The sequence below is a fragment of the Folsomia candida genome, unplaced genomic scaffold, assembly GCF_002217175.1.
Source record: "Folsomia candida strain VU population unplaced genomic scaffold, ASM221717v1 Fcan01_Sc001, whole genome shotgun sequence".
In the NCBI taxonomy this organism is placed as follows: Eukaryota; Metazoa; Arthropoda; class Collembola; order Entomobryomorpha; family Isotomidae; genus Folsomia; species Folsomia candida.
Window position 1 is genome coordinate 3910730 of NW_019091193.1, and position 21919 is coordinate 3932648.

The 21919-nt window shown below is 37.3% G+C and overlaps 3 protein-coding genes across 8 annotated transcripts; 1 reads left to right on the forward strand and 2 right to left on the reverse strand.

Annotated features, from left to right (window-relative positions):
• Positions 1-81: 81 nt before the first annotated feature.
• On the reverse strand, positions 82-3992 carry LOC110854932 (zinc finger protein 479). 2 transcript variants are annotated; one of them, XM_035846223.1, is made up of 7 exons: positions 3855-3992; positions 2801-3174; positions 2450-2726; positions 1412-2179; positions 1018-1323; positions 861-942; positions 82-672 (listed from the first exon to the last, which is right to left on the reverse strand). In XM_035846223.1, the coding sequence occupies exons 2-7, from the start codon at positions 3162-3164 to the stop codon at positions 262-264; spliced, it is 2208 nt and encodes a 735-aa protein (XP_035702116.1). In that variant the 5' UTR covers positions 3165-3174; positions 3855-3992; the 3' UTR covers positions 82-261. The 2 variants fall into 2 exon arrangements, with proteins under 2 accessions (XP_035702116.1, XP_021959058.1); XM_022103366.2 differs by lacking the exon at positions 3855-3992 and adding an exon at positions 3341-3494.
• Positions 3673-11042, reverse strand: LOC110854945 (zinc finger protein 37). 5 transcript variants are annotated; one of them, XM_035846222.1, is made up of 8 exons: positions 7091-7246; positions 6544-6935; positions 6163-6454; positions 5144-5965; positions 4738-5058; positions 4579-4657; positions 4428-4466; positions 4170-4266 (listed from the first exon to the last, which is right to left on the reverse strand). In XM_035846222.1, exons 2-7 carry the CDS (start codon positions 6926-6928, stop codon positions 4461-4463), a joined length of 1905 nt encoding a protein of 634 aa, XP_035702115.1. In that variant the 5' UTR covers positions 6929-6935; positions 7091-7246; the 3' UTR covers positions 4170-4266; positions 4428-4460. The 5 variants fall into 5 exon arrangements, with proteins under 5 accessions (XP_035702112.1, XP_035702114.1, XP_035702111.1 ...); XM_035846219.1 differs by lacking the exons at positions 4428-4466; positions 7091-7246 and adding an exon at positions 10918-11042 and having other exon boundaries at positions 3673-4266; XM_035846221.1 differs by lacking the exon at positions 4428-4466 and having other exon boundaries at positions 3673-4266; positions 6178-6454; positions 7091-7242.
• LOC110854987 (bumetanide-sensitive sodium-(potassium)-chloride cotransporter) lies at positions 7811-21305 on the forward strand. Its single transcript, XM_035846215.1, has 37 exons — positions 7811-7956; positions 11070-11257; positions 11435-11616; positions 11708-11791; positions 12483-12552; positions 12627-12688; positions 12756-12777; positions 12894-12937; positions 13015-13043; positions 14249-14271; positions 14508-14551; positions 14634-14660; positions 14751-14776; positions 14851-15066; positions 15136-15155; positions 15226-15261; positions 15346-15456; positions 15527-15834; positions 15960-16002; positions 16112-16176; positions 16259-16275; positions 16334-16395; positions 16476-16538; positions 16627-16656; positions 16743-16775; positions 16997-17109; positions 17188-17251; positions 17393-17604; positions 17677-17918; positions 17993-18171; positions 18301-18345; positions 18526-18640; positions 18704-18928; positions 19078-19232; positions 19317-19428; positions 19507-20981; positions 21070-21305. Exons 2-36 carry the CDS (start codon positions 11107-11109, stop codon positions 19640-19642), a joined length of 3366 nt encoding a protein of 1121 aa, XP_035702108.1. The 5' UTR covers positions 7811-7956; positions 11070-11106; the 3' UTR covers positions 19643-20981; positions 21070-21305.
• The last annotated feature ends 614 nt before the right edge of the window (positions 21306-21919 follow it).

Genomic DNA, 21919 nt, shown 5'->3' on the forward strand with positions numbered 1-21919 from the left:
ATACAAGTAATGACACAACTTTTTCATGCAAAATGTGCAAAGCTTATCAAAAAGTTAATGAAATACTTCCGTTCGTTAAAATTATATCAAGTATATATGAATTTATTCGTAAATATTTTAAAGTGCTGGCGTTGATCAAATTACTTTACAATCTGTTAAAGTATCCGGTATAAAAAATAAAATATGCATATTAATTGTTCAATATTTTATAAGGTGATATTACAAATTCCAAAATCGTAATTTAGTAATATTAGGCAAAATCTAATCACTTGAATCCTCTTCCTGGTGTAACGCAACTCTTTTCGACCTTGGCAGCCTTTCTTTCGTCTCCGGAACGACGCCATGGGCCCCTTTCGAATGCAGAGCTAGCGCTGATTTCAAGGCGAACCCCTTATCACACTGGTCGCAAGTGAAGGGCCGCTCCCCCGTGTGGGCTTGACGGATGTGGCCTTCCAGATAGACAGGAAATTGGAATGCTTTGCCACAATGAGGGCATTTGTAAGGGGTGGGGGGAACGTAGCCAGGAGTGTGGATACGCTTCACGTGATCGGCCAAATTTTTGTTCACCTTGAAGGCTTGTGGGCAGTGGGGGCAGGTGTAGGGTCGCTCTGTGTTGTGTGACTGCATGTGACGCCTCAGCACGTCCATACGGGTAAAACAAGCACCACAAGTCTATAGACAGAAAATTTTGGAAATTACTTAAACTCTTGAATTTTACAAAGGTAAATAGTTCATGTAAAGCAAGATAAGTAAATTTTGAAATATCAGCAATCAAAATTTAGTCGATGCATAAAATATTAAGCATGATTTTTAGTAAAAATTACGAACAGATTATTTCGAATTAGTAATGGTAGCCGTACCTCGCATTTGTGCTTTTTCACTCCTGCATGGGAGTACTTTTTGTGTACTTTTAACCCTACCATTGATGTAAAATTGCCACCGCTTTTCCAAAATAAAAAAAAATTAGAGGTTATTTATTCATCATAAAATTTATTTGTCATAAAAAATTCATATTACCATTCATCGCAAACGACGGGGTCCTCGCCGTGCACCTTAATACGATGAGATTGTAACGAAGCGGAGTTTAAACACGTTTCGCCACACGTGTCGCATTTGGATTGATATTTGCCATCATGACGGTCAAGGTGCGTCTTGAGGTCGATGGGAAGGTAAAACCCCTTTCCACAAATGTGGCAAATATTCGCTGGGGGTGCTGATGAGTGGTGTCGAATCATATGACGCTGCAGGGTGATCTTGTTGGCAAAGCAGTTTTCGCAAAGAGAACATTTCTCTGGTCTTTCGCCAGTGTGAGAGCGTTCGTGTCTGAAAAAAAGAGCAAGTAATTAGTTCGCCCTAACTATGTGGGAATGTATGCGTAGCGCCATAACCAAAGATAAGATTAACCAGTCACCTCTCCAACTCTTTCCTGTCCTTGCATTTTTTTGCGCAATGCTGACACCGAAACCTGACCTTGTGTATCTCTTCATGTCGGTTCAGTTTCTCCTCGTTTTCAAATCTTGAGTCGCACACGTCACAAACGAGTGGTTTAGTGTCTTCAACGTCATGCAGTTTCAAATGCCTCTCCAAGTTTTCCTCGAGACAGAAACTCTTGACGCATTTGATGCAGGGAAATTTCTTCTCTCCTTTTTCATGCATAATCACCATGTGAGCACCGAGGTCGTTTTCGCGACGACACTTTATCTTGCATATTTGGCATTGATAAGGGGAGAGACCCTCGTGTGCAAGTTTTGCATGGGCGTCCCTTGCCCGTATGCTGCGAAACGTGACGGTGCATAACGGCGAGTGGCAAGGAATACACTTGGGAGAAGGAATGTAATTACTTTTACGCTTGACTTTAATGTCGGAGGAGAGTTCGAATAGTTCGATGTCATCATTTTCGGTTTTTGGTACACAATCCATGTCCTCGTCGGGTTTGGGTTTTATATCTGATGAGAAGTTAGACCTTGGAGTGGATTTTTTACTTCTAGGTTTAAGTCTCTTCAGCAAAATTACAGGAGTTTTGACACATTTGGGTTGGATGTTTTTTTGTTTGACCCGAGTTGAAGATCGTGTCGTTTGCAGGTTTGATGGTCGAGAAGCTTCCACCTTGATCCGCTTTGATATTGTTGTAAGTTTTGATTTTTTTCTTGCCACGGGATAGTCCTCTCTTTTTCGTTTCCTGCAAAGAATACATGAATTTGTCAATTAATAACGAATAAAAAATATTAATGCAAAACAAAACATGTAATAATTATGCTAAATTTGAATGAAGGTTGACATGCATAATCAATTCCCAAATTTCACAAAAATGCAATGAAGCATATTTATCACTTAAAGATCTATCTATTAAATTAAAAGCCTCTTTTAAATTGCTGGGGGGTATTCTGCGCGTAAGAAATCTAATATGATTTGACGTGAACATGCCCAATAACTTTGACTTAATTAATACCGTAGTGGTGGCTTCTTATTAGTTGATTTAGACCTCCGTCCCGACTTCTTTTGTGAATAAGGAGTAATACAAAAGTCCGTGTCGTCGTCGGCCATTTCGTCGCATAGTAAATCATTTGTTCCCTCTTCCCCTGTTTTATCAACACTAGATTGAGTATAGGAAGTGTAGTGGTCATCAAAGTGGTCATCCACATCTCCGATGATATCAAAATTGTCATGTTCCACTTTGACTAGAACCTCGCCTGATACAAAATGTTCATCATGTTGCTCATTCTCACCTATTTAATTGGAATCATTTTATGTAAAAGTATTATGGCATTATTTAGTCAAAAGTAATTTTTAAATGCCTAACCTGTCAGGCTGAGAATCATGTCACGAATTTGCATAATTTTCTCTCTTCCATCATACCCATTACTTCCGAATTGAGAGGAACCGTCCAAAATTGTGGCCCGAATTTGTTGAATTTGCTTTCCAATTTGTTCCTCCAGCAAAGAAATTTGGTTCTTAATTTCTTCCATTGTGCCGAAGAGAGGATAACAATCATCGCAAAATTCGCACACCTCGTCCCCATCAAATTCGGATTGATTAGAAGATTTGTAATTAGAATGACGCGGAACTAGAAGCTGGCACACGGTTTCTATTCTGATTTTTTGTAAGGATTTCGCTGCGGTGTCGTCGATAACTTGTAAACACAAGAGGCAGGGGTGGCTGGACATATTGCTGACTCTGGAAATTAAAAAATTGTACAATGAGGGTAATAACATTTGTATTTGAAATGTAGACAGCTCGATCAATCTGTCTAATTGAAAGTTGATTGAAAGTTTGAACTTTGAAATTGAAATTATATATGTATATAATTTCACATGAATTTCAGCTAGTATTCAATATGTACCTAGTGGATTGTGGGGTGTGAGAAGTAATATACGTTACGTTTGAAAAAAAGTTAATTATTTTTAGGCGAATTGAAAGTTGAAACTTCGATTCAATCCGGAGAATGATTTTTTATTTACAAAGTTGTGAAGATAGCATTTGAAGTCTCAAGTTCGTGCCAAAAGAGAGATCTCAAAATTCTCGAGACAAAGTTCCATTCGGCATTCTGATTCTTCTCTTTTCATGCAAATGGTCTATTTTAATTAATTAATGCTTGATCAATTTTCAATCAATCTTGAAAAATTAATCCTTGAATTAATCATTTGAAAATATCAATTTTACAAACAATCATGATTTTCCAAAGGTTAACAAAAATATTTCGTATTTATTCTCAGCCTTATCAAGTACTAATTTTTCCATAAATACTTTAAAGCGTTGGCTGGTATACTTACAACTGTAACTTTCAACTCACGTTAACATGCTAAATAAATGTTATCAATCCTCTAATAAGAAGTGTTAACAATAATACTTATTACCTACAATTCAAGCATCATCTTCTTCCGGAAACGCATCTTTTTTTGATCTTGCCAGTCTAACTTTAGCCTCCAAAAGGACGCCATGGGCTCCCTTTAAATGCAGATTTAGCGCTGACTTGATGGCGAACCGTTTCTCGCACTGGTCACAAGGGAAGGGCCGCTCTCCCGTGTGTGCTTGGCGAATGTGACATCTGAGAAAGAAAGGAGTCTGAAACCCTTTATTGCAGTGGAAACATTTGTGGGGGGTTGGGGCGACGTAGCCCGGAGTGTGAATACCCTTCACGTGGGTGCTCAAATTCCTTCTAGTCTTGAAGGCTTTTTCGCAGTGGGGGCAAACAAAGGGTCGCTCTCCGGTGTGAGATCGCATGTGAGTGTCAAGTTCTTGTTTGCGGATAAAAGTGGCGTCACAAATCTATAAACAAAAAAAGTCCAAAATTTAGTGATTCATCCAGTAAACCAAGTGCGTTTTCTAAAATTCATTTCTAAAGGTTTATAAATAAAAGACTCTTTTGATTCGCTTAATATTCCATTAGGTTATTAAGGTGATTTTACTTTATAACTTTGTAAACCTACCAAAGTTTATGAACATAGGCAGCTTAATTTGAATCACGTCTATAAAACATTGAGACACAGTAGGTGATTTTGGAAGTTCATAAATTTTGTAATAATTTTGAAATGAATTTTTACTAAATTTATGATGAATTTCGTTAATTAATAGCCTTACGTTGCATCGATGTTTTTTGTCTCCCTTGTGAATCTTCTTATGGAGCTGTAATCCAGGACGTGAGGTAAATGTTCCACCACTATTCCAAAATTCTTTGCAATGTTATTTAAGTTTACAAGTTTATAAAGACTCAAACATCTGTACAAATTACAAAATTACCATTCATCACAAACAAGTGGGTCATCCCCGTGAACCTTAATGCGATGGGACTGTAGGGTACTCTGCTCTCCGAAACTTTCCCCACACGTGTCGCATTTGACTCGTAGCTTGCCATCGTGCCGGGCAAGGTGCATCTTGAGGTCGTTGGGAAGGTAAAACCCTTTTCCACAAATGTGACAAATATGCGGTACGGATGCTGATGAGTGGTCTCGAACAATATGACGCTGTAGGGTAATATTGTCGCCAAAGGTTGAATCGCACTTGGGACATTTCTCAGGTTTTTCCTTAGTGTGAGAGCGCTCGTGTCTGGAATAGAGAAATCTAGTCATTTGTAAAGTGTACGAAAAAAGGCACAATTATGTCTAATCTGTCACAATTTTAGAAATATAAAATCACACTGGATTACTTTTTCAACGCCATTGTAGTGCTAAATCGCTTGGTACAATAATCACATTTGAAGGATTTTGCATGTGTCACCAAATGTCTCTGTAAACGCTCCTCGACTTTAAATCTTGAATCACACACGTCGCAAACGAACGGTCTGATCGCCTCGACCTTGTGTAGTCTCAAATGTCGCGTCAAGTTCTCGCCGAGGCAGAAACTCTTGTCGCATTTAACGCAGGGGAATTTTTTCTCTCCTTTTTCATGGCGAATCACCATATGCACTTCTAAGGTGGATTGGCTACAGCATTTCTTCTTGCAAATTCGACATTGGTAAGGAACGAAGCCTTCGTGAGTTTGTTTCAAGTGGACGTCCCTCGCCTTTATGGTGCGAAATTTGACTGAGCATGTCGCCACGATACAAGAGACAGGGTGGTAGGATCCTATATGGCGATTAAGGGCGGATTCTGATGTAAAAGTGCGAACACAAGAGGAGCACGCATGGGAACGGATGGGGTCATTTTTATGTTCGACTTGATCCTCAGAAGAGGAGGATTCGATGTCGGGGTCATTTTTGGGAGTCCACTCTGTGCCACCTAGTTCGGATTTTGCATCATCGTCTGATCCGGCGTTGGATATGGGAGACGATTTTGTGATTGAATGCTTAATCCTTGTCAAGGATTTTGAAAGAGATTTTACGGCTTGGACTGAAGAAATTGGCTTTCTGATGCGAGGTGAAGCTCGAACCGCAGCAGGTCTGCTGAGAGATCCACCAGGATTTAATTTGTTCCTCTTCGAATTCGAAATTGGGTTGAATTCTACAAGTTCTTCACTTTTTCTTTTAGTCCTATGGGAAATAAATCAATTTAGTTAGTGCATAAATTGTACAGAAATTGCTGATGCGATGCAGGGTATATTAGACTTATGTGTGTATACAAATTGTACGGTATAATCTACGGTAGCATCTTAATTTTTTTAACGCATGCTTACACCGAAATTATTCATAATGAGAACTATTGAGAACACCATAAATTGTTGTGCTACCTTGGTGGTTCATACCTTGGTGGCGCCTTGTTTCCGGTCGATTTTGGCCTGCCTCTCGGCTTCTTTTGGGGAGATGGAGTGATGCAGAAGTCATCGTCTTCGTTTTCAGCTCCACGCAAAGAATCACTCTCTGCCTCATTTGCTATTGACTGGAAGAAGGAATTACAGTCCTCATCGAAGAATTGGTCGTCCACATGTCCCACGGGATCAGCATTGTCCTTCTCATCTTCCACTTTGACTTGTACCTCGTCGAATTGAAAATTGACATTGTATTCTTCTGCATTCTCGATTTCTAGAAATTTAAACGACTTTAATTAGTAAAGGGTCTAATTATAATTAGCTGCTTCGTTTAATTAATTTGCAATATGAAAAATGTCTAACCAGTCAGGACAAGAATCTTGTCACGAATTTTCATAATTTCGTAATCATCACTGTTTTGTGGGAAGGATGAAGGGTGCAATATCGTAGTCCGAATTTGTCCGACTTTTCTGCCAAGCTCTTCCTCCAGGAGTGAAATTTGCTTCCTGATTTCCTCTACGGTGGCGACGAAGGGGTAACAATCCTGACAAAATTCGCACACCTTATCCTCTGCAAATTCATATTGGTTCGTTACAGATTTGTGATTGGAATGAAACGGAGATAGCAATTCGAAAAGGGTCTCGATTCGAATTCTCTGGTATGATTTTGCCACCGTGTCGTCGTCGTCGTCGTCGTCGCAATTATTAAATACTTGTAAACACAGAAGGCAGAGGTGATTGTCGGCCATGTCGAGTCTGAAAATGATTAAAACCAAGTACGATCAATAATTTAATAGACTAGCAATATAGAAGTCCCCGGTTTTTTGAGGTTTTCAAGCATGTACTTGGAAAGTATAAAATAACATTCATAAATGAAGAAATACTTTTTATAAAACATATACAATATATACCTTTTTCCAAATATCGATAACTTGGGGGAAATTAGCGAATTAAATAAATTTTCTCGTCATGATTTAGGCAATAATATAAATATTTGTAAATGTAAATTACAATTTGTAATTGTTGCTCCAGCCGAGCAAGAATAGTGATTACAAAGTTGAACCCGGATCATTTCGTGCCAAAAAACTTGCAATATGAAAACAAAGGAAAATGCATCATGCAAATATGTATCTGTATTGTATCATCATCTGTATTTGGGAATTCCAACTTGCTGAAATTTTATAAGAATTTGAGTAATTTTTTTGCACTGAGTGAAAAACGCTATTAGGAAATTTCCATCCAAGTTTTCCCCAAGACAGAAACCCTTGTCGACATTTGGTACAGAAGAACTTCTTTCTTCTCTCTTCTTTTTCTGGCGAAAAACACGAAAAATCCGCTTTTTAACATATAGCGAAAATTCCACAATTTGTGAAGAAAATTACTAAAAAATCCACTTTTTACCATCGAGCTTTCCAAAAAATACCGAAGAAATACTCTTTATTTTTGAGAAATTTGGGTCTCAGGGTAATTTATGCGGTACACAAATGTGTGTATTTCGTCCTTAAGAGGTTAATAAGCTCTTAATACTCCTATCTCACAAAGCTAATGTCACATGTCCCCAAACTTCCGCCGCCACCCACTGTCCTTGAGGTATATAAAGCGAGGGGATCGGAAAAATCTGGTCAGTCTGAAAGAGCAGAGTGTGAGTGGGGGAGCTCCGTTTTCTCTCATTTTTTCTGCAAGAAAATTTTCTCCGGTCGTCTCTTTTCACTGTTTCTCGCTTTCACCCACGAACCAAACCAATTTCTCTGTTCCAGCCACCCCAATCTAATATAAGGTAATTTTTAAACAATTGTACAATAATATTATACAAAATTTCCAGGGGTTATGTACTAAATGCATGATAACGACCGATTAGACCCATTTTAGAATGTGATTCTTACTTTGACCTTGCTTTGACCCATATTTACTACAGAATTTCAACTCGATCGGCTAATTTAACAAGAGTTATCAAGATAACTGACACATACAGACACTATATCGTTCTATGAGCACTAGTTCAAGCAAGACAATAAGGCAAAGCTACATAAAAATCCAATACAGATAAAACGGGCAATTAATATTTTACAATTTCATACAATGCAATGGTTTGCACGATTAAAATAAAACAAGAAGCTCTAATTGCGACTTGTTATATATTTTTGCAACCAGAAATGTTCCAAACTGGCAGGTATGCATTGATTTATGAGATTTTTTTATAGGTACGTATGTGTATGCATTAGTGTAATCGTCACACTTTTTGAATTCATAGTTTCTGGCTGTAATATACCACTTTTAAAAATACACGAATCACAATCTAGTGAGCTCATGCAATTTCTTCATTTTCGGGACAAACATCAGGAAATGTGATGTCTCCATTATTTCTAACAACTGCATGGGAAAACATCACTTCCTATTCCCCTTCAAACAATCAAGTGTTTAATACATGCACTCAACTCTCAGATAAAAGAGCACCATGAACATTACATTATATGTGTATCTAATCGATTCTTTGATACAAGTATGCCTAAATATTGTACATGCACAAATGGATTTATAAATCCATTTGTATTTCTGGTGATTCATACGGAAATATTTTCTCCGAAACGTCTGTTAAACGTCATTTTTCCATCAACCCAAATGTCATAAAAAATAAGTGTCCGTCAACATGGTATCGTGTGATCTGGAGACAGCTACACATCTACATATACAGAGTATCGGTATATATAAATTTAAATGAAAATCGTCAGAACATTTGATTAAACATATTGGTATTTCACACTCTGAAGTCATGAATGGGTGCAATATAGAACCACGTCCGTTCGCTTGGTTTGTCTGTCTTATGGACGATAACTGGAGCTTATCCGATCGATTTGAAATGGTTGTGGTACATGCATCTATATTATAAGCTGGAAATGTCTCTTGGCAACGGAGGTGAAAGTAATTTTCTGTTGCGGAAGTGAAAGTGGAGAAAGTTAAGTTTCAAATGGCGCGAAAATTCAAATTAAATTCTTTATTTAGAAACATAAATTACCTAGATAACCAGTCTGACAACCACCCCCAGATAATCACTGTCTAACAACCACCTCCAGATAACCACTGTTTGACAACCACCTCCAGATAACCACTGTCTGACAACCACCTCCAGATAACCACTGTCTGACAACCACCCCCAGATAACCACTGTCTGACAACCACCTCCAGATAACCACCGTTTGACAACCACCCCCAGATAACCACTGTCTGACAACCACCTCCAGATAACCACCGTTTGACAACCACCCCCAGATAACCACTGTCTGACAACCACCCCAGATAACCACTGTCTGACAACCACCCCCAGATAACCACCGTTTGACAACCACCCCCAGATAACCACAGTCTGACAACCACCCCCAGATAACCACCGTTTGACAACCACCCCCAGATAACCACAGTCTGACAACCACCCCCAGATAACCACCGTTTGACAACCCCCCCAGATAACCACTCTCTGACAACCACCTCCAGATAACCACTGTCTGACAACCACCCCCAGATAACCACTGTCTGACAACCACCCCCAGATAACCACTGTTTGACAACCACCTTCAGATAACCACTACAAAAGTGTGAAGTGATCACCTGTGATCACTTCACACTTTTTGACGGTGGTGACGAGACACAAAAGTGTGAAGTGATCACCTGTGATCACTTCACACTTTTTGACGGTGGTGACGAGACACAAAAGTGTGAAGTGATCACCTGTGATCACTTCACACTTTTTGACGGTGGTGACGAGACACAAAAGTGTGAAGTGATCACCTGTGATCACTTCACACTTTTTGACGGTGGTGACGAGACACAAAAGTGTGAAGTGAGCACCTGTGATCACTTCACACTTTTTGACGGTGGTGACGAGACACAAAAGTGTGAAGTGATCACCTGTGATCACTTCACACTTTTTGACGGTGGTGACGAGACACAAAAGTGTGAAGTGAGCACCTGTGATCACTTCACACTTTTTGACGGTGGTGACGAGACACAAAAGTGTGAAGTGAGCACATGTGCACACTTTACCACTGAATTTTCTGGGGGTGGTTATCGTGAGGGGTTATCTGTGGGTAGTTATCTTGGGGGGTTATCTGGGGGTGGTTATCATGGGGGGGTTGTCATGGGTGGTTATCGTGGGGGGTTATCTGGGAATGGTTATCATGGAGGGTTGTCATGGGTGGTTATCTGGGAGTAGTTATCGTGGGGGGTTATCCGGGGGTGGTTATCATGGGGGGTTGTCATGGGTGGTGGTCTGGGGGTTGTTATCGTGGGGGTTATCTGGGGGTGATTATCATGGCCACTTTAGTTTGAAGTTAAATAGAATTGGAAGTCTGTCATGGGTATCCAGGATCCGCCACTTTAGTTTAAAGTAAAGTCAAAGTGAAATTGAAGTCAAGGCTACAACCAGCCCAAGAAAACTACCATTAGACGTTTAATACGTGCCAGTCTAAACTCTATGACTTTCTTTGCTTTCGCTTCGGCTTCCGACAAACTTTTTCATCTGATATTTCTCGCTCGCCCGGCGGGAGACGGGCTTATACGCTAGTATATGTACATTCAGGAAATACGGAAATAGGCGAAATCAATATAAGTAGGTCCAGTTGATTATGAATGAATCACGGCCTCAGTTTTGACTCGGGCTCTATATGTACACTTGAGAGCACTGCACATGACAGTATATTTTTAGCACTGCAATTGTTTAAATTAATAACAACTTACAACTTACCTCTATTGTTCTTCATTGTTCTCATTGTGCTAACTTAAAGTCAAAGTTTTTTACTAGGCTGATTCAAGCAGTCGACATAATATTTTTCCCCTATGAGGAAGTCTTGGGCTATTGAATTAATCCTAAGTTAAATATTTTCTTATTTCAATTAGATTGCAACGAATTACAATTGAACCAATTGACACAACGATGGATATGGACTTGCGTGATAAGCGGACTCGTTTTCAAGTGAATCGAGTAGACTCTTCTACGGTCAACTCTAATGGTCACTCGCCTGTGCCAAGTCGTGTGGGTGGTGCTGCTGGAGAAGCGACTTTAGTTGGCTACACTCCTGATGATGGTAATGGTTTGCATACAAGTCCTATTTCTGATACTAATGACTCTTTTCTTTAGCACATCTATAAATATATGTAGCTATGTATTTATGAATGTATATGGGTACTGTCAACCCAATTTCACTTTACTTCACTACATACATACATTGACAAAGTAGTGATTTTTTTAATTTTTGATACAGCAGATAGAAATGGAAGGTTGTCCCCATTGGATGAAAGTTGTGCTTCCCCAGCGATGCTCATTTCCCCGACGCATCATCGCCAATCTGTCGGTGACCAGGCCCACTTCACCCTCAGTGGCAACTATGATACGAAATATGCTAAAAGTTTTCGTCACTTGACGAGAGAAGCCCTCCCATCACTTGTGTGTGGTTTTGTTAGAAATTTAGAAAAAAAGTTCAGATTTTATTTGACTAAAATTCAATTACTAATGTTTATTTATTAACGATTTGAAGGACAACTATCGAAACATGATGTCCATCCAGGCTGCTTACCGTCCTACGTTGGACGAACTACATGATTTGGATTTTGAAGGAAAGGTATATTTAAAATTATACTTATACATAAGAGTATTTTCTTTGGTTATTTTGAAACTTTTCTTTTCCATCCATTTCCGCAATATTCTTCTCTTTTCGGGTTTATATATAATTCAGAATCCTTCTTTTTGAAATAATTATTTCTGTAATTGAGCAACAGAAAGCATTCCAACAACACACATATATGTACATCTTTATGGAACAGAATATCCTTTTCTAATTCAATGCTAGAATTAACGAGTCGTATAATTAATACTTGTCTAGCTGCCCTTTCTTTGTCTGAATGATAGCTAATTACATACTTGCTGGTATAACTCCTAGTGCTACACATATGTGCTGTAATGTTGTGCAACCCTGTCCTGATTTATTGATGCACTACATGAACAGACAAAGAGATGGGAAAATAAGTACATATTTAGCGATCCCTTTGCCCTTACACCTTTATTTCTCGCAATGAGGGTATTCATTATTTCTTCGTATTCTTAATTCTTAGTATTCTTCGTATCGTAAAACAACTTACGACGACGAGATTTTTTTAAGTGACGTAGATTTTGTCATCGAAAATCGCGTTACTACGCTTACGATTTTTACGAAACCTGACCCCTTATTTTTTCTTCGTAAACTAAGGATACGAAGAAATATGTAATGAATACCCTCAATGTTTCAGTATATTATTACGATCTCAATTTTTCAGGATCAACCCCAAGAAGGAGTCACGAAGGGGGATGCTCCTGAATCCGCCGTAAAATTCGGTTGGGTGAAAGGTTCGATTTGTTATGTTATTATGTGAAACTTTATAACATGCTATCTTAGATTTTTCTTATTTAAAACATGTTAGGCGTGTTTGTGCGGTGTTTGCTGAATATCTGGGGAGTTATGCTTTTTCTTCGGTTATCTTGGGTATGTTACACTTTTAGGTTTCCAACTCTGCGTTTAAAATGCTAAGGAATACGTATGCAATATATAGGTGACGGGCCAAGCTGGAATCGGTATGGATGGATTTTTGTTATTTCAAAGGTGGAAGAGTAGCATGAACTCCTATTCAGTCGATACTTATTGCTCAAGTATCAGTAATGTCTATTAATTAATTAATTTTGCAATTCAGTTCAAACCTGGGTCATTATTGGACTAGCTGGAGTGGTTACAGGGGTGGGTATCTTTTTCACCTATTAAAAATTTGTCAATCAAACTGTTATCTACATGCTCATACATATGTGTTATTACAGATCACTGGTCTTTCCATGTCGGCCATCAGGTTGTCAATTAAATACTAAATATTCGCCATCCTCGTCTTTGTCCAGCAAATCTCGTTCGCGCATATGAATTGCAGTATTATTTATAGGGTTGCCCCGGGTAGTGGTACTACCCGGTACTCGGCCTAAGATTTTCGCCGGGTACCGGGTAGTATATGTATATTAAGAATATCTGGAAGTTTTCTAGTTTTTCTAGAATTTTCAACAATTTTATATATTTGCAACATTTTTAATGTTAAAAATGACAAATTAAACAGTGACTTCATTTTCCCCGAGTCAGTTTAAGTCAGATTCTAAATTTATCTCCGAATTCACCAGACTATCACCCCTTGTGGCTTGTCAAATATTTTTTAACATTTCCTATTATTTGCCACCCAATTTTGAATGTATTTAGTAATCCTTCGCCTTGACTGGTACTGCCAGGACAAGTGAAGCTCACTTCTTTCTGTGCTTCTTTATTAACTTACGGGAATGGCGGTTCCATAAGACATGATTCGGGCTAAAAAGTGGGTATTGCACATGTAGATGAACGCATCATGTGAGACATACAAAGATCAAACTCACGATCATGTCTTATTTATCATCGCAATAATTTAGCAAATTTGTGAGGCTCAAAAAATTTGTTAAAGACGTCTATTTTGATGTAGGTTTAATAGATTTTCGAAATTTGTTTCGCTGACGATCGCGAGGATGAGTTTGCGAAATAATGTTACAAAAAAAACAATGTCTATCTAGAAAAAGCTTTGAGAAATCTTGCAAATTTCCCAAAGCTTCGCAAGTTATGCTTAATTTGGCAGATATGCAAATTGACTGATTGTAAATTGGTTGACGTAAGTGCGCCCAAAGTTATTTTAAAATTTGCATGATAATTTCCACTTACGTATTGGCCAAGTTTGTATCCATCTTTTCCATATATATTATTTTATACCAATTTGAACCATGAAATCCATCGGATTATATTTTTTTTGGTAAGGTTTTGCATTTGAAGTTAGAAAATTAAATATCTAAATTACCCGGCCGGGTACCGGGTATCCCAAAACAGGCCGGGTATGCCGGGTACCGGGTAACTACCCGGTACCCGGGGCAACCCTAATTATTTAGATATTATTCGACAAGATTTGCGAGGAGATTTCACGTGTTTGTGAAATTCTTGAGAATTATTGTTGTCTGATAATAATTTCTTGATCCTCTTTTTGTCTTCCTTTAGCACAAATGGACAAATTAAGGGAGGTATGGATGAAAGTCGAAATTTTAAGTATTTTATTTCTTAACTTAAATTACCAACGGTGAAGTTAAAGCTGGTCAGGTTATTTCTTGTGCCTCCTCGTCTACTGTTGCATTTTCTTTTATTTTAATCACTCTCACCCACATAATGATTTCATGCTAAAATGCTTCCTTCTGCCCAAATTTTGTACATGTATAGCTAAGTAAGTTAGAATCATTTTGACGTTTATTTTGAATAATAGGGGGGACCTACTTCATGTTATCGAGATCGTTGGGGCCGGAGTTTGTAAGTTTGTACATACATACTTTTCGTAATAAGTTATAATGATCAGAATTGCAGTCATAACTTTTTTTAAATAATTTGTTAGGGAGGTAGCATTGGATTTATCTTTGCGGTTTGTTTGCGATTTTATACTTGACTATTTTATTTCTTAACTTATCATCAATACTGTATAACAACAATTTTTGATTGCATCAACACATAGGTGGCAAATGCGGTCGCGGCGGCCATGTGCGTGTAAAATTTTGTTATTTTTAGTCATTTTGTGTATTGATGGTCCAATTAAAGATCATGATATGGCGCAGGTACGTTGTTGGTTTTGCCGAGTCGATGGTCGATCTTCTAAAGAGCTTTAGAACATACGTAGTCCTGGATGACACAAACAGTGTGCGAATCATCGGAAGTGTGGCAATCGTTGTGCTAACTTGTGTTGTAGTTGTTGGAATGGAGTGGGAGGCGACAGCACAAGTTGGGTTGCTAATCATTCTGTTAGCAGCGATGGTAGACTTTGTGATTGGAAGGTATGGTTTCTATTGTTTTATATTTTACATGATTGTCCTAGTTGTAAAGTTGATGCATTTTCTGAACAGTTTCATTGGACCAATATCTGGTAGACAAAGATTTTCTCATTTTAAGTTTTCCTTTTTTTCTTTATTAATATTTTTCCTTTGGGTGGCCAGACGAGGAATTCAGCAAAGGCTTCGTTGGATATAATGGTAAGTTAATTTGTTTGCGAATGTGGTTTGTGAAACCTTCGTTTTGTTATGACTATTTTTGATTGGGAATTTTTTTATTTCCAGGTTCGCTATTCGTGGAGAACTTGGCCCCTGATTACAGACTCACAAACGAAGGCCAGCAAACCTTTTTTTCCGTGTTTTCGATATTTTTTCCTGCGGCCACTGGGATCTTAGGTTTAACAGAATTATCTAGTTACCAAATTTAATTATATAAGCATTATCCTAAAATTTAATTTGATTTTAGCTGGAGCAAATATCTCCGGAGATTTGGCAGACCCACAGCACAGTATACCTCTTGGAACGCTCTTGGCGATTGTTGTGACCACGATATCATACCTTGCCTTTGCCTCGATAGCTGGGGCATGTGTTTTGCGCGAAGCCACAGGCAACTTTACTGTCCCTGAATACCTTGTTAATGGGTCAAGAGAAGATCGTTGGTCTTACATTTCCTCGGGATTTCACCTGTGCCAGACAAATAAGTTTAATGGTACTATTTATTTGGGTAACGCCACGGACGCAGAATGTCAATGGGGTTTGTTGAATAGCTTTCAGGTAAATATATTTGCTTCTATTACTACTACTATATGACATATCGCTGGTCTAAAATCATACAGCGGCTCTTGTACCGATATGTACATACATATGTAAATATGTACAATACCATGTTCCATCTTTAGGTCATGGAGTTGGTCAGCATATCGGGGGGATTAATCTATGCAGGCAAGAAATATTTATTCCATGATCAATTACATATGGTTCTTAAGAAAGTCAGCATCCCTTAAATTCAATTCGTATCCCCCAATAAAAGTAATAATAATTATGTTTAAAGGTTGTTTTGCTGCTACCCTCAGTTCTGCCTTGTCAAGTTTGGTTTCTGCTCCGAAGGTCTTTCAGGTGCAGAATACATACATGCCTTCTTTTTAAAATTATTACATAGAATAACATAATATTATATACATACATCTGTAATTTCCAGGCGTTATGCAACGATAAGTAAGTGGTTCATGAAAATTATGCTTTATTCATAATTCATTATTCAAGAAAATTCTAGGCTTTATCCATACCTTGAATTTTTTGGGAAAGGACAAGGGAAATCGAATGAGCCAATAAGAGGTCGTAAAATAATATGTACATATATAACCCATATTAACATTAAATTTATGTATATTTATAAATGTAAATTGCCAATGCAGGATACGTTCTTACATTTGTCGTTGCCCTCGCGTTTATCTTGATTGCTCAGCTGAATGTTATAGGTGAGTTTGTCAATTCGTGTACATAAGCTTTTAATCAACATATTTTAAGTTGGTTAATAAGTACTTGTTATTTCGTAATTTGAAATAGCACCGTTGATCTCAAACTTCTTCCTTGCTGGTTCGTTTGTCCTAAATTCTGCTAACTGTACCATCCATCATGAAGCTAAATACTAAATGATCTATTAAATTTTGATATGAATTTAGCCTACGCCCTGGTGAATTTTAGTTGTTTTAACGGTAAAGAAATATACAATACCATATATGCAATACATTTACATAGTCAAAATATGAACCAGTCATGTCAGTATTGCCAAAATCTTGAACATTATTTCTCTTGTGCATGGGAAATTGGCATTTTTTGTTTTTGTAAAATTTTAAGTATTTTATTTCTAAACTTAAATTTATCAGTATTAACTATGTAACAATAATTTTAATTATCTCAACACCGTATTCTGTAGCCTCCTTAATCAAGCCCGTAGGTTGGAGACCTACTTTTAAGTATTACAACTTGTGGCTAAGTTTGGTCGGCGGATTATTGTGCGTTGCAGTGATGTTTTTAATTTCGTGGCAGGTAAAAATATAACCAAAGTTTTATTTATGATGATTAGAAGTGTTTCCAAATATCTTCATTATTACATTTTAAAAACAGACCGCAATATTGACTATTGGAGCTGTGGCGTTTCTTTATTTGATCGTCGTTTACCGTAAACCCGGTACGAATAAATGACAAAAAATGCTGCAAAATTTCACTCAACTACTTGAAATATGCATACCTATACATCTATATACATATGTATATATTAATCCATAAGAGTGTTATGATAATTAACATATTTAAATATTATTTGTTGCAGACGTTAACTGGGGTTCGTCCACACAAGCACAAACGTATAAGACGGCGTTATCTTCAGTTCACCAATTGAACAATGTCCAAGAACATGTGAAAAATTACAGACCACAAATTCTTGTTCTCTCGGGGCATCCAAGTTTCAGACCAAGTCTGGTGGACTTTGGTTACTTGATTACAAAACAAATTTCATTGCTAATGTGTGGGCAAATAGTTAAGGTATTTATCGTATTGGTAAATATTTACGCATAATGCGACATTGATTACTGATTGTACACGTTATTGTTTCAGAGGCCATTAGATAATCGACAAAGAAAAGCTCTAATTGACAAGGCGCAAAATTGGTTTACTTTGAATAAATTGAAAGTGTTCTTCAACTTGGTGGATGACATGAGCTTTCAAGAAGGTTCAAAAGCACTGCTTCAAGCGTCAGGCGTCGGCAAACTGCGCCCAAACATACTATTAATGGGCTTCAAAAATAACTGGAACACTTGCAATTTTGAGGAGTTGAATGAATATTTCCGAACTATTCAGTACGACATTACTGGACATTCAAATAATATTTTAGCTCTAGTCATGTACCATAGTAGACGGTTTTAATTTACAGCAAGGCGATGGACATGCACTTGGCCGTGACCATTCTACGAATTGGTAATGGGATGGACTTTAGTAAGAGCGTCATTTTCGGCGAAGACATTCCAGCGTCAACAATGCAAGCAGAAAATAAAAGTGGGTCCTCGGATGAATGTCTGCCTCGTAACCAGTCATTGTCCCAAATGTCCCATGGTATGAATACATTTCTCTACTGTTTTGGCGAATTGTTGCATCAACAATAGAATCCTTACGATTCCGGCATCGAATCATATGAATTTCTTTTTTACGCTGCCTATTTTGTCGATCCAAAACGCTAAGAAGAGTTAGGAAGGTATCTCACTATTGGGGTTAGGAATTTAATGCGAGGTGAGTGAGTTGACTTTGTTTCAGTTGTGCTGAAAAATTTGTCTATACCGTTTGTTTGGTTAATACTTATTATCTCTATTATTCATATTATTATATACTTTATACGTAATTAAATAGAATTAATTATAAGGTAAACATATGACACTGTATGTAACATTTCAAATATTATATAACTTACAGCAAGCAGTGGCGAGCTTGGAAGTTGTGAAGCCACAAGTACCCTAGCAAAAACAGAAAATAAGGACACACTGTCTCCGAAACTGTCTCCGAAAAATGATCCGCGAATATTCTACCGGTGAGTTATTAGGTCAAGTGTTGCAGGTCATTCTTTATGTTTCGGATTACTCTATATTTCTAGGAATGTACATGGGGGTAAAATTCCTCGCGACATCATGGAAAGTATAACTAGGTTTCGGAAACAACGGAAAGACGGTGTAATTGATGTTTGGTGGTTATACGATGACGGTGGTCTTACTCTCCTTCTTCCACACATAATCAACACTAGACCAAACTTTGCATCATGCAAACTTCGAGTGTTTGCACTTGCAAATAGAAAAGACGAATTTGATGCTGAACACAGAAGGTAAATAATGCATTTCTTCTCTTCTTGCATTGTATTAAATTATTAAACATACAATATACAAAAACAAATATAAAATACTTTTAAAGAAGGTAATGCTGTAATACATAACCACATCTAACAAGTTCTCATTTATCTTGAAAATTGCATAGCATGGCAGGACTACTAGCGAAATTCCGCATTGACTATTCCGACCTGAAAATTGTGACTGACTACACAATGAAGCCTCACGATACCACTCGAGCGCTGTTTGAGAGTATTATTGCCCCATACCGAAGAAAAGAAAAACTCCCTGGTGAAGATGATGGTCAGTGCAAAGCAATTTAACATATTCATGTAATGGTTTCTCCTAAAAATAAACTAAACTCACAAAGTTTCATCGGTCTTACAGGTTGTATCATAACTGATACTGATTTGATCACGTCAAAAGATAAATGCAACAGGTATATGAGATTGCGTGATTTGCTACAAGAAACGTCTCGGTGTTCAGATTTGGTGGTAATGTAAGGCATATACTTCTATAATACTTTTATATGCACATGTTTGATTCTCAGCAAATTATGACTGTCATTATTACTCAGGACGCTACCGATGCCAAGAAAAGGAGTAATTCCAGCCCCACTTTTTATGTCGTGGCTCGACATATTGACCCATGATATGCCACCATTTCTTTTGGTTCGAGGAAACCAGACGCCGGTCCTCACCTTCTACTCTTAAATGTTCTTTTACCCGGTTTTAGATTTTAGTTGAATGTATTATATAATTACTGTTGTGAGGACATGCTTAAAGTTTTACGTATCATTAGGTTACAAATTGTACATATCTTTTTAATGTAATTTACTCTGCAAAAAGCAAGACCTAAGATCAAATTATTATTGTCAATTTATGTTTATATTTTCTTTGTGATCTTTCTAAATATTATCGGTGATGAAATATATGTAACTTTTTATTGTTTGATCGTCAGTCGAACTATTTACAAATTAAATTGTAAGCTATATTTCCGGAGTGCGTTAAGAAACCGACCATACAACACCATACGAGTTTGAGTACCTGTCTACATATTTTAGAGACTGAAATCGTACCTTACTTACATATTTAGAAGCATGCACTGTACATAAGTGCAGAGTTGTATATTAACTAAAAGTTAAGTCTGTTCTACTAGTTATGAATAATGAATAAGGATACGGAAATTTTTTTGAATCTCAAAATCCTATTTTTTAACAAAAAAAGATTTACGTACTAATAAAATATTAACACAGATAAGTACATTCATAATTCTCAAAGCTTTATGTATTTTCATAAAAACAATCCTTCTACAAATAGTGACCTACATAATGCATGAATCTATTTGACTTGAGTTTTATCAGACTTTATAAACAATAACTCTCTGAAAACTTGTTCAATTTCGATGAAAAAACACTGGATAAGACAACTGGTAAATTTGATATAAAGGCAACTCCGCAATCATGCTAGATATCTCGTCCTATATACTTTTTTCCAAATGAAACACAAGATAGGCTCAAATATTTGCTGCACAAAATAAATTCGCCGTATCGTTATCTTCATTCTTTCTCATCCTGTTTTGGGAATAAAACGGATGAAATATCCATATTCAGTTCATTCCTATACAGTTCACGATCTCCGATTTGCATAATTTCATATCTACAAAAAAATGGTGGTCAAACTAGCCCTAGTTCTTCTCGTCGTCCTTCACGTTTCTCAAGGGGACGCTGAATTCTACGCCAACGGTACAGACCATCATGTCGGCAAACATCACGAAGCCGCGTTTCCAGGAGGAGGGATGTGCTCCGAGTGTTCTTCTGCCCAAACTTGTTGCATCGTCGACACTTCTCGCTATTCCTGCTGTGGATCTTCGAAAGGTTTTGTTTGCTGCGATGGAGGGATGACCTGCTGTCCCCCCGGTTACCGATGTTCTGGAGCTTACTGCGTCAAGTCCTCGCTCACCATGACGGGTAGTGGAAGTGGCTCATTTGCACCGTCTGTCACCCTGGTGGCTAGCATTTTTCTACGAAATGTTCTACCACGATTTTAAAAGGTACAGAAATCAATTATCTATGTACATATATGTATACGTATGTACCTTCTGTTCTAATTTAATATTGGTTTAACTTAATTTTTTACAGGAGGAACTGTTCCTCATGAACACGTCGAGAAATTATGTTGAGTAAACCTTCAGAATTAGAAATAATATCTATATTTCAAAAGTGAATATTTAATTTTGATATTTCTATTATTTCATATAAAATTTCTGCTGTCGTTTTACATACTTTTAAGAAAAATATATATTTAAAAATGTATTTATATTACGAAATGCATATTTCTTGAAGTCAATAAATTGATATTCTAACAATAAGAAACATACATTTATTCCGAAGTACTTAATGAAATACATATGTACATATGTGATATGTAATACATATTGTGTATTATATTTATGATGATATACATTATTTGGTAATAATTGGTAATAATTTGCTACAATACGGACAGTATTTATGTATGAATGCTTGTTAAGTTTATTGTTGGGTTTGGGACGGTTGACGGTGTCATGAGTTGTTCATTTTTGATAAGCCCACATCATGCAAACGGTATATGGAGAGAAGATGGGATTTGATGTCAATCCTATAACATATGTAAGTGCTTGCGAAGAGAATGAATATGTATGTGTATATGCATGCGATAAGAACACCTTTAATGGATTTCATGTCATTCCAAAGTTTTACCTGCTCATCAACGTCTTTTTCGTTCAATGGTTGCTTTCATTACACTCACTTCGATCAGATCTTGTCCGGCTTTATTTACTCTACAAATATGTATATACATAAATAGTTCCTTTATATAGGATATTTACACATAAATATATGTACAAATTCGTAATATTTCCATCGTCACATTATATGGCTGGCATTGGCTCATTGGAATCATTTCTCCTTTGCCATGATATTTTGCTAGCTGGTGTAGATTTACTGAAGA

Bases quoted from the DNA above. Each gene is read 5' to 3' on its own strand.
- LOC110854932 (XM_035846223.1), bottom strand. From the start codon at position 3,164: ATGTCCAGCCACCCCTGCCTCTTGTGTTTACAAGTTATCGACGACACC. The intron at 2,727-2,800 runs GTTAGGCATTTA...CCAATTAAATAG, and splicing joins CATGATTCTCAGCCTGACAG to GTGAGAATGAGCAACATGAT. The intron at 673-860 runs GTACGGCTACCA...TTCTGTCTATAG, and splicing joins TGAAAAAGCACAAATGCGAG to ACTTGTGGTGCTTGTTTTAC.
- LOC110854945 (XM_035846219.1), bottom strand. From the start codon at position 6,928: ATGGCCGACAATCACCTCTGCCTTCTGTGTTTACAAGTATTTAATAAT. The intron at 5,966-6,162 runs GTAGCACAACAA...TATTTCCCATAG, and splicing joins CCAAGGTATGAACCACCAAG to GACTAAAAGAAAAAGTGAAG. The intron at 4,267-4,578 runs GTAAGGCTATTA...TTTTGTTTATAG, and splicing joins ACAAAAAACATCGATGCAAC to ATTTGTGACGCCACTTTTAT.
- LOC110854987 (XM_035846215.1), top strand. From the start codon at position 11,107: ATGGATATGGACTTGCGTGATAAGCGGACTCGTTTTCAAGTGAATCGA. The intron at 11,617-11,707 runs GTGTGTGGTTTT...AACGATTTGAAG, and splicing joins GAGAAGCCCTCCCATCACTT to GACAACTATCGAAACATGAT. The intron at 12,689-12,755 runs GTATGTTACACT...TGCAATATATAG, and splicing joins TTTTTCTTCGGTTATCTTGG to GTGACGGGCCAAGCTGGAAT.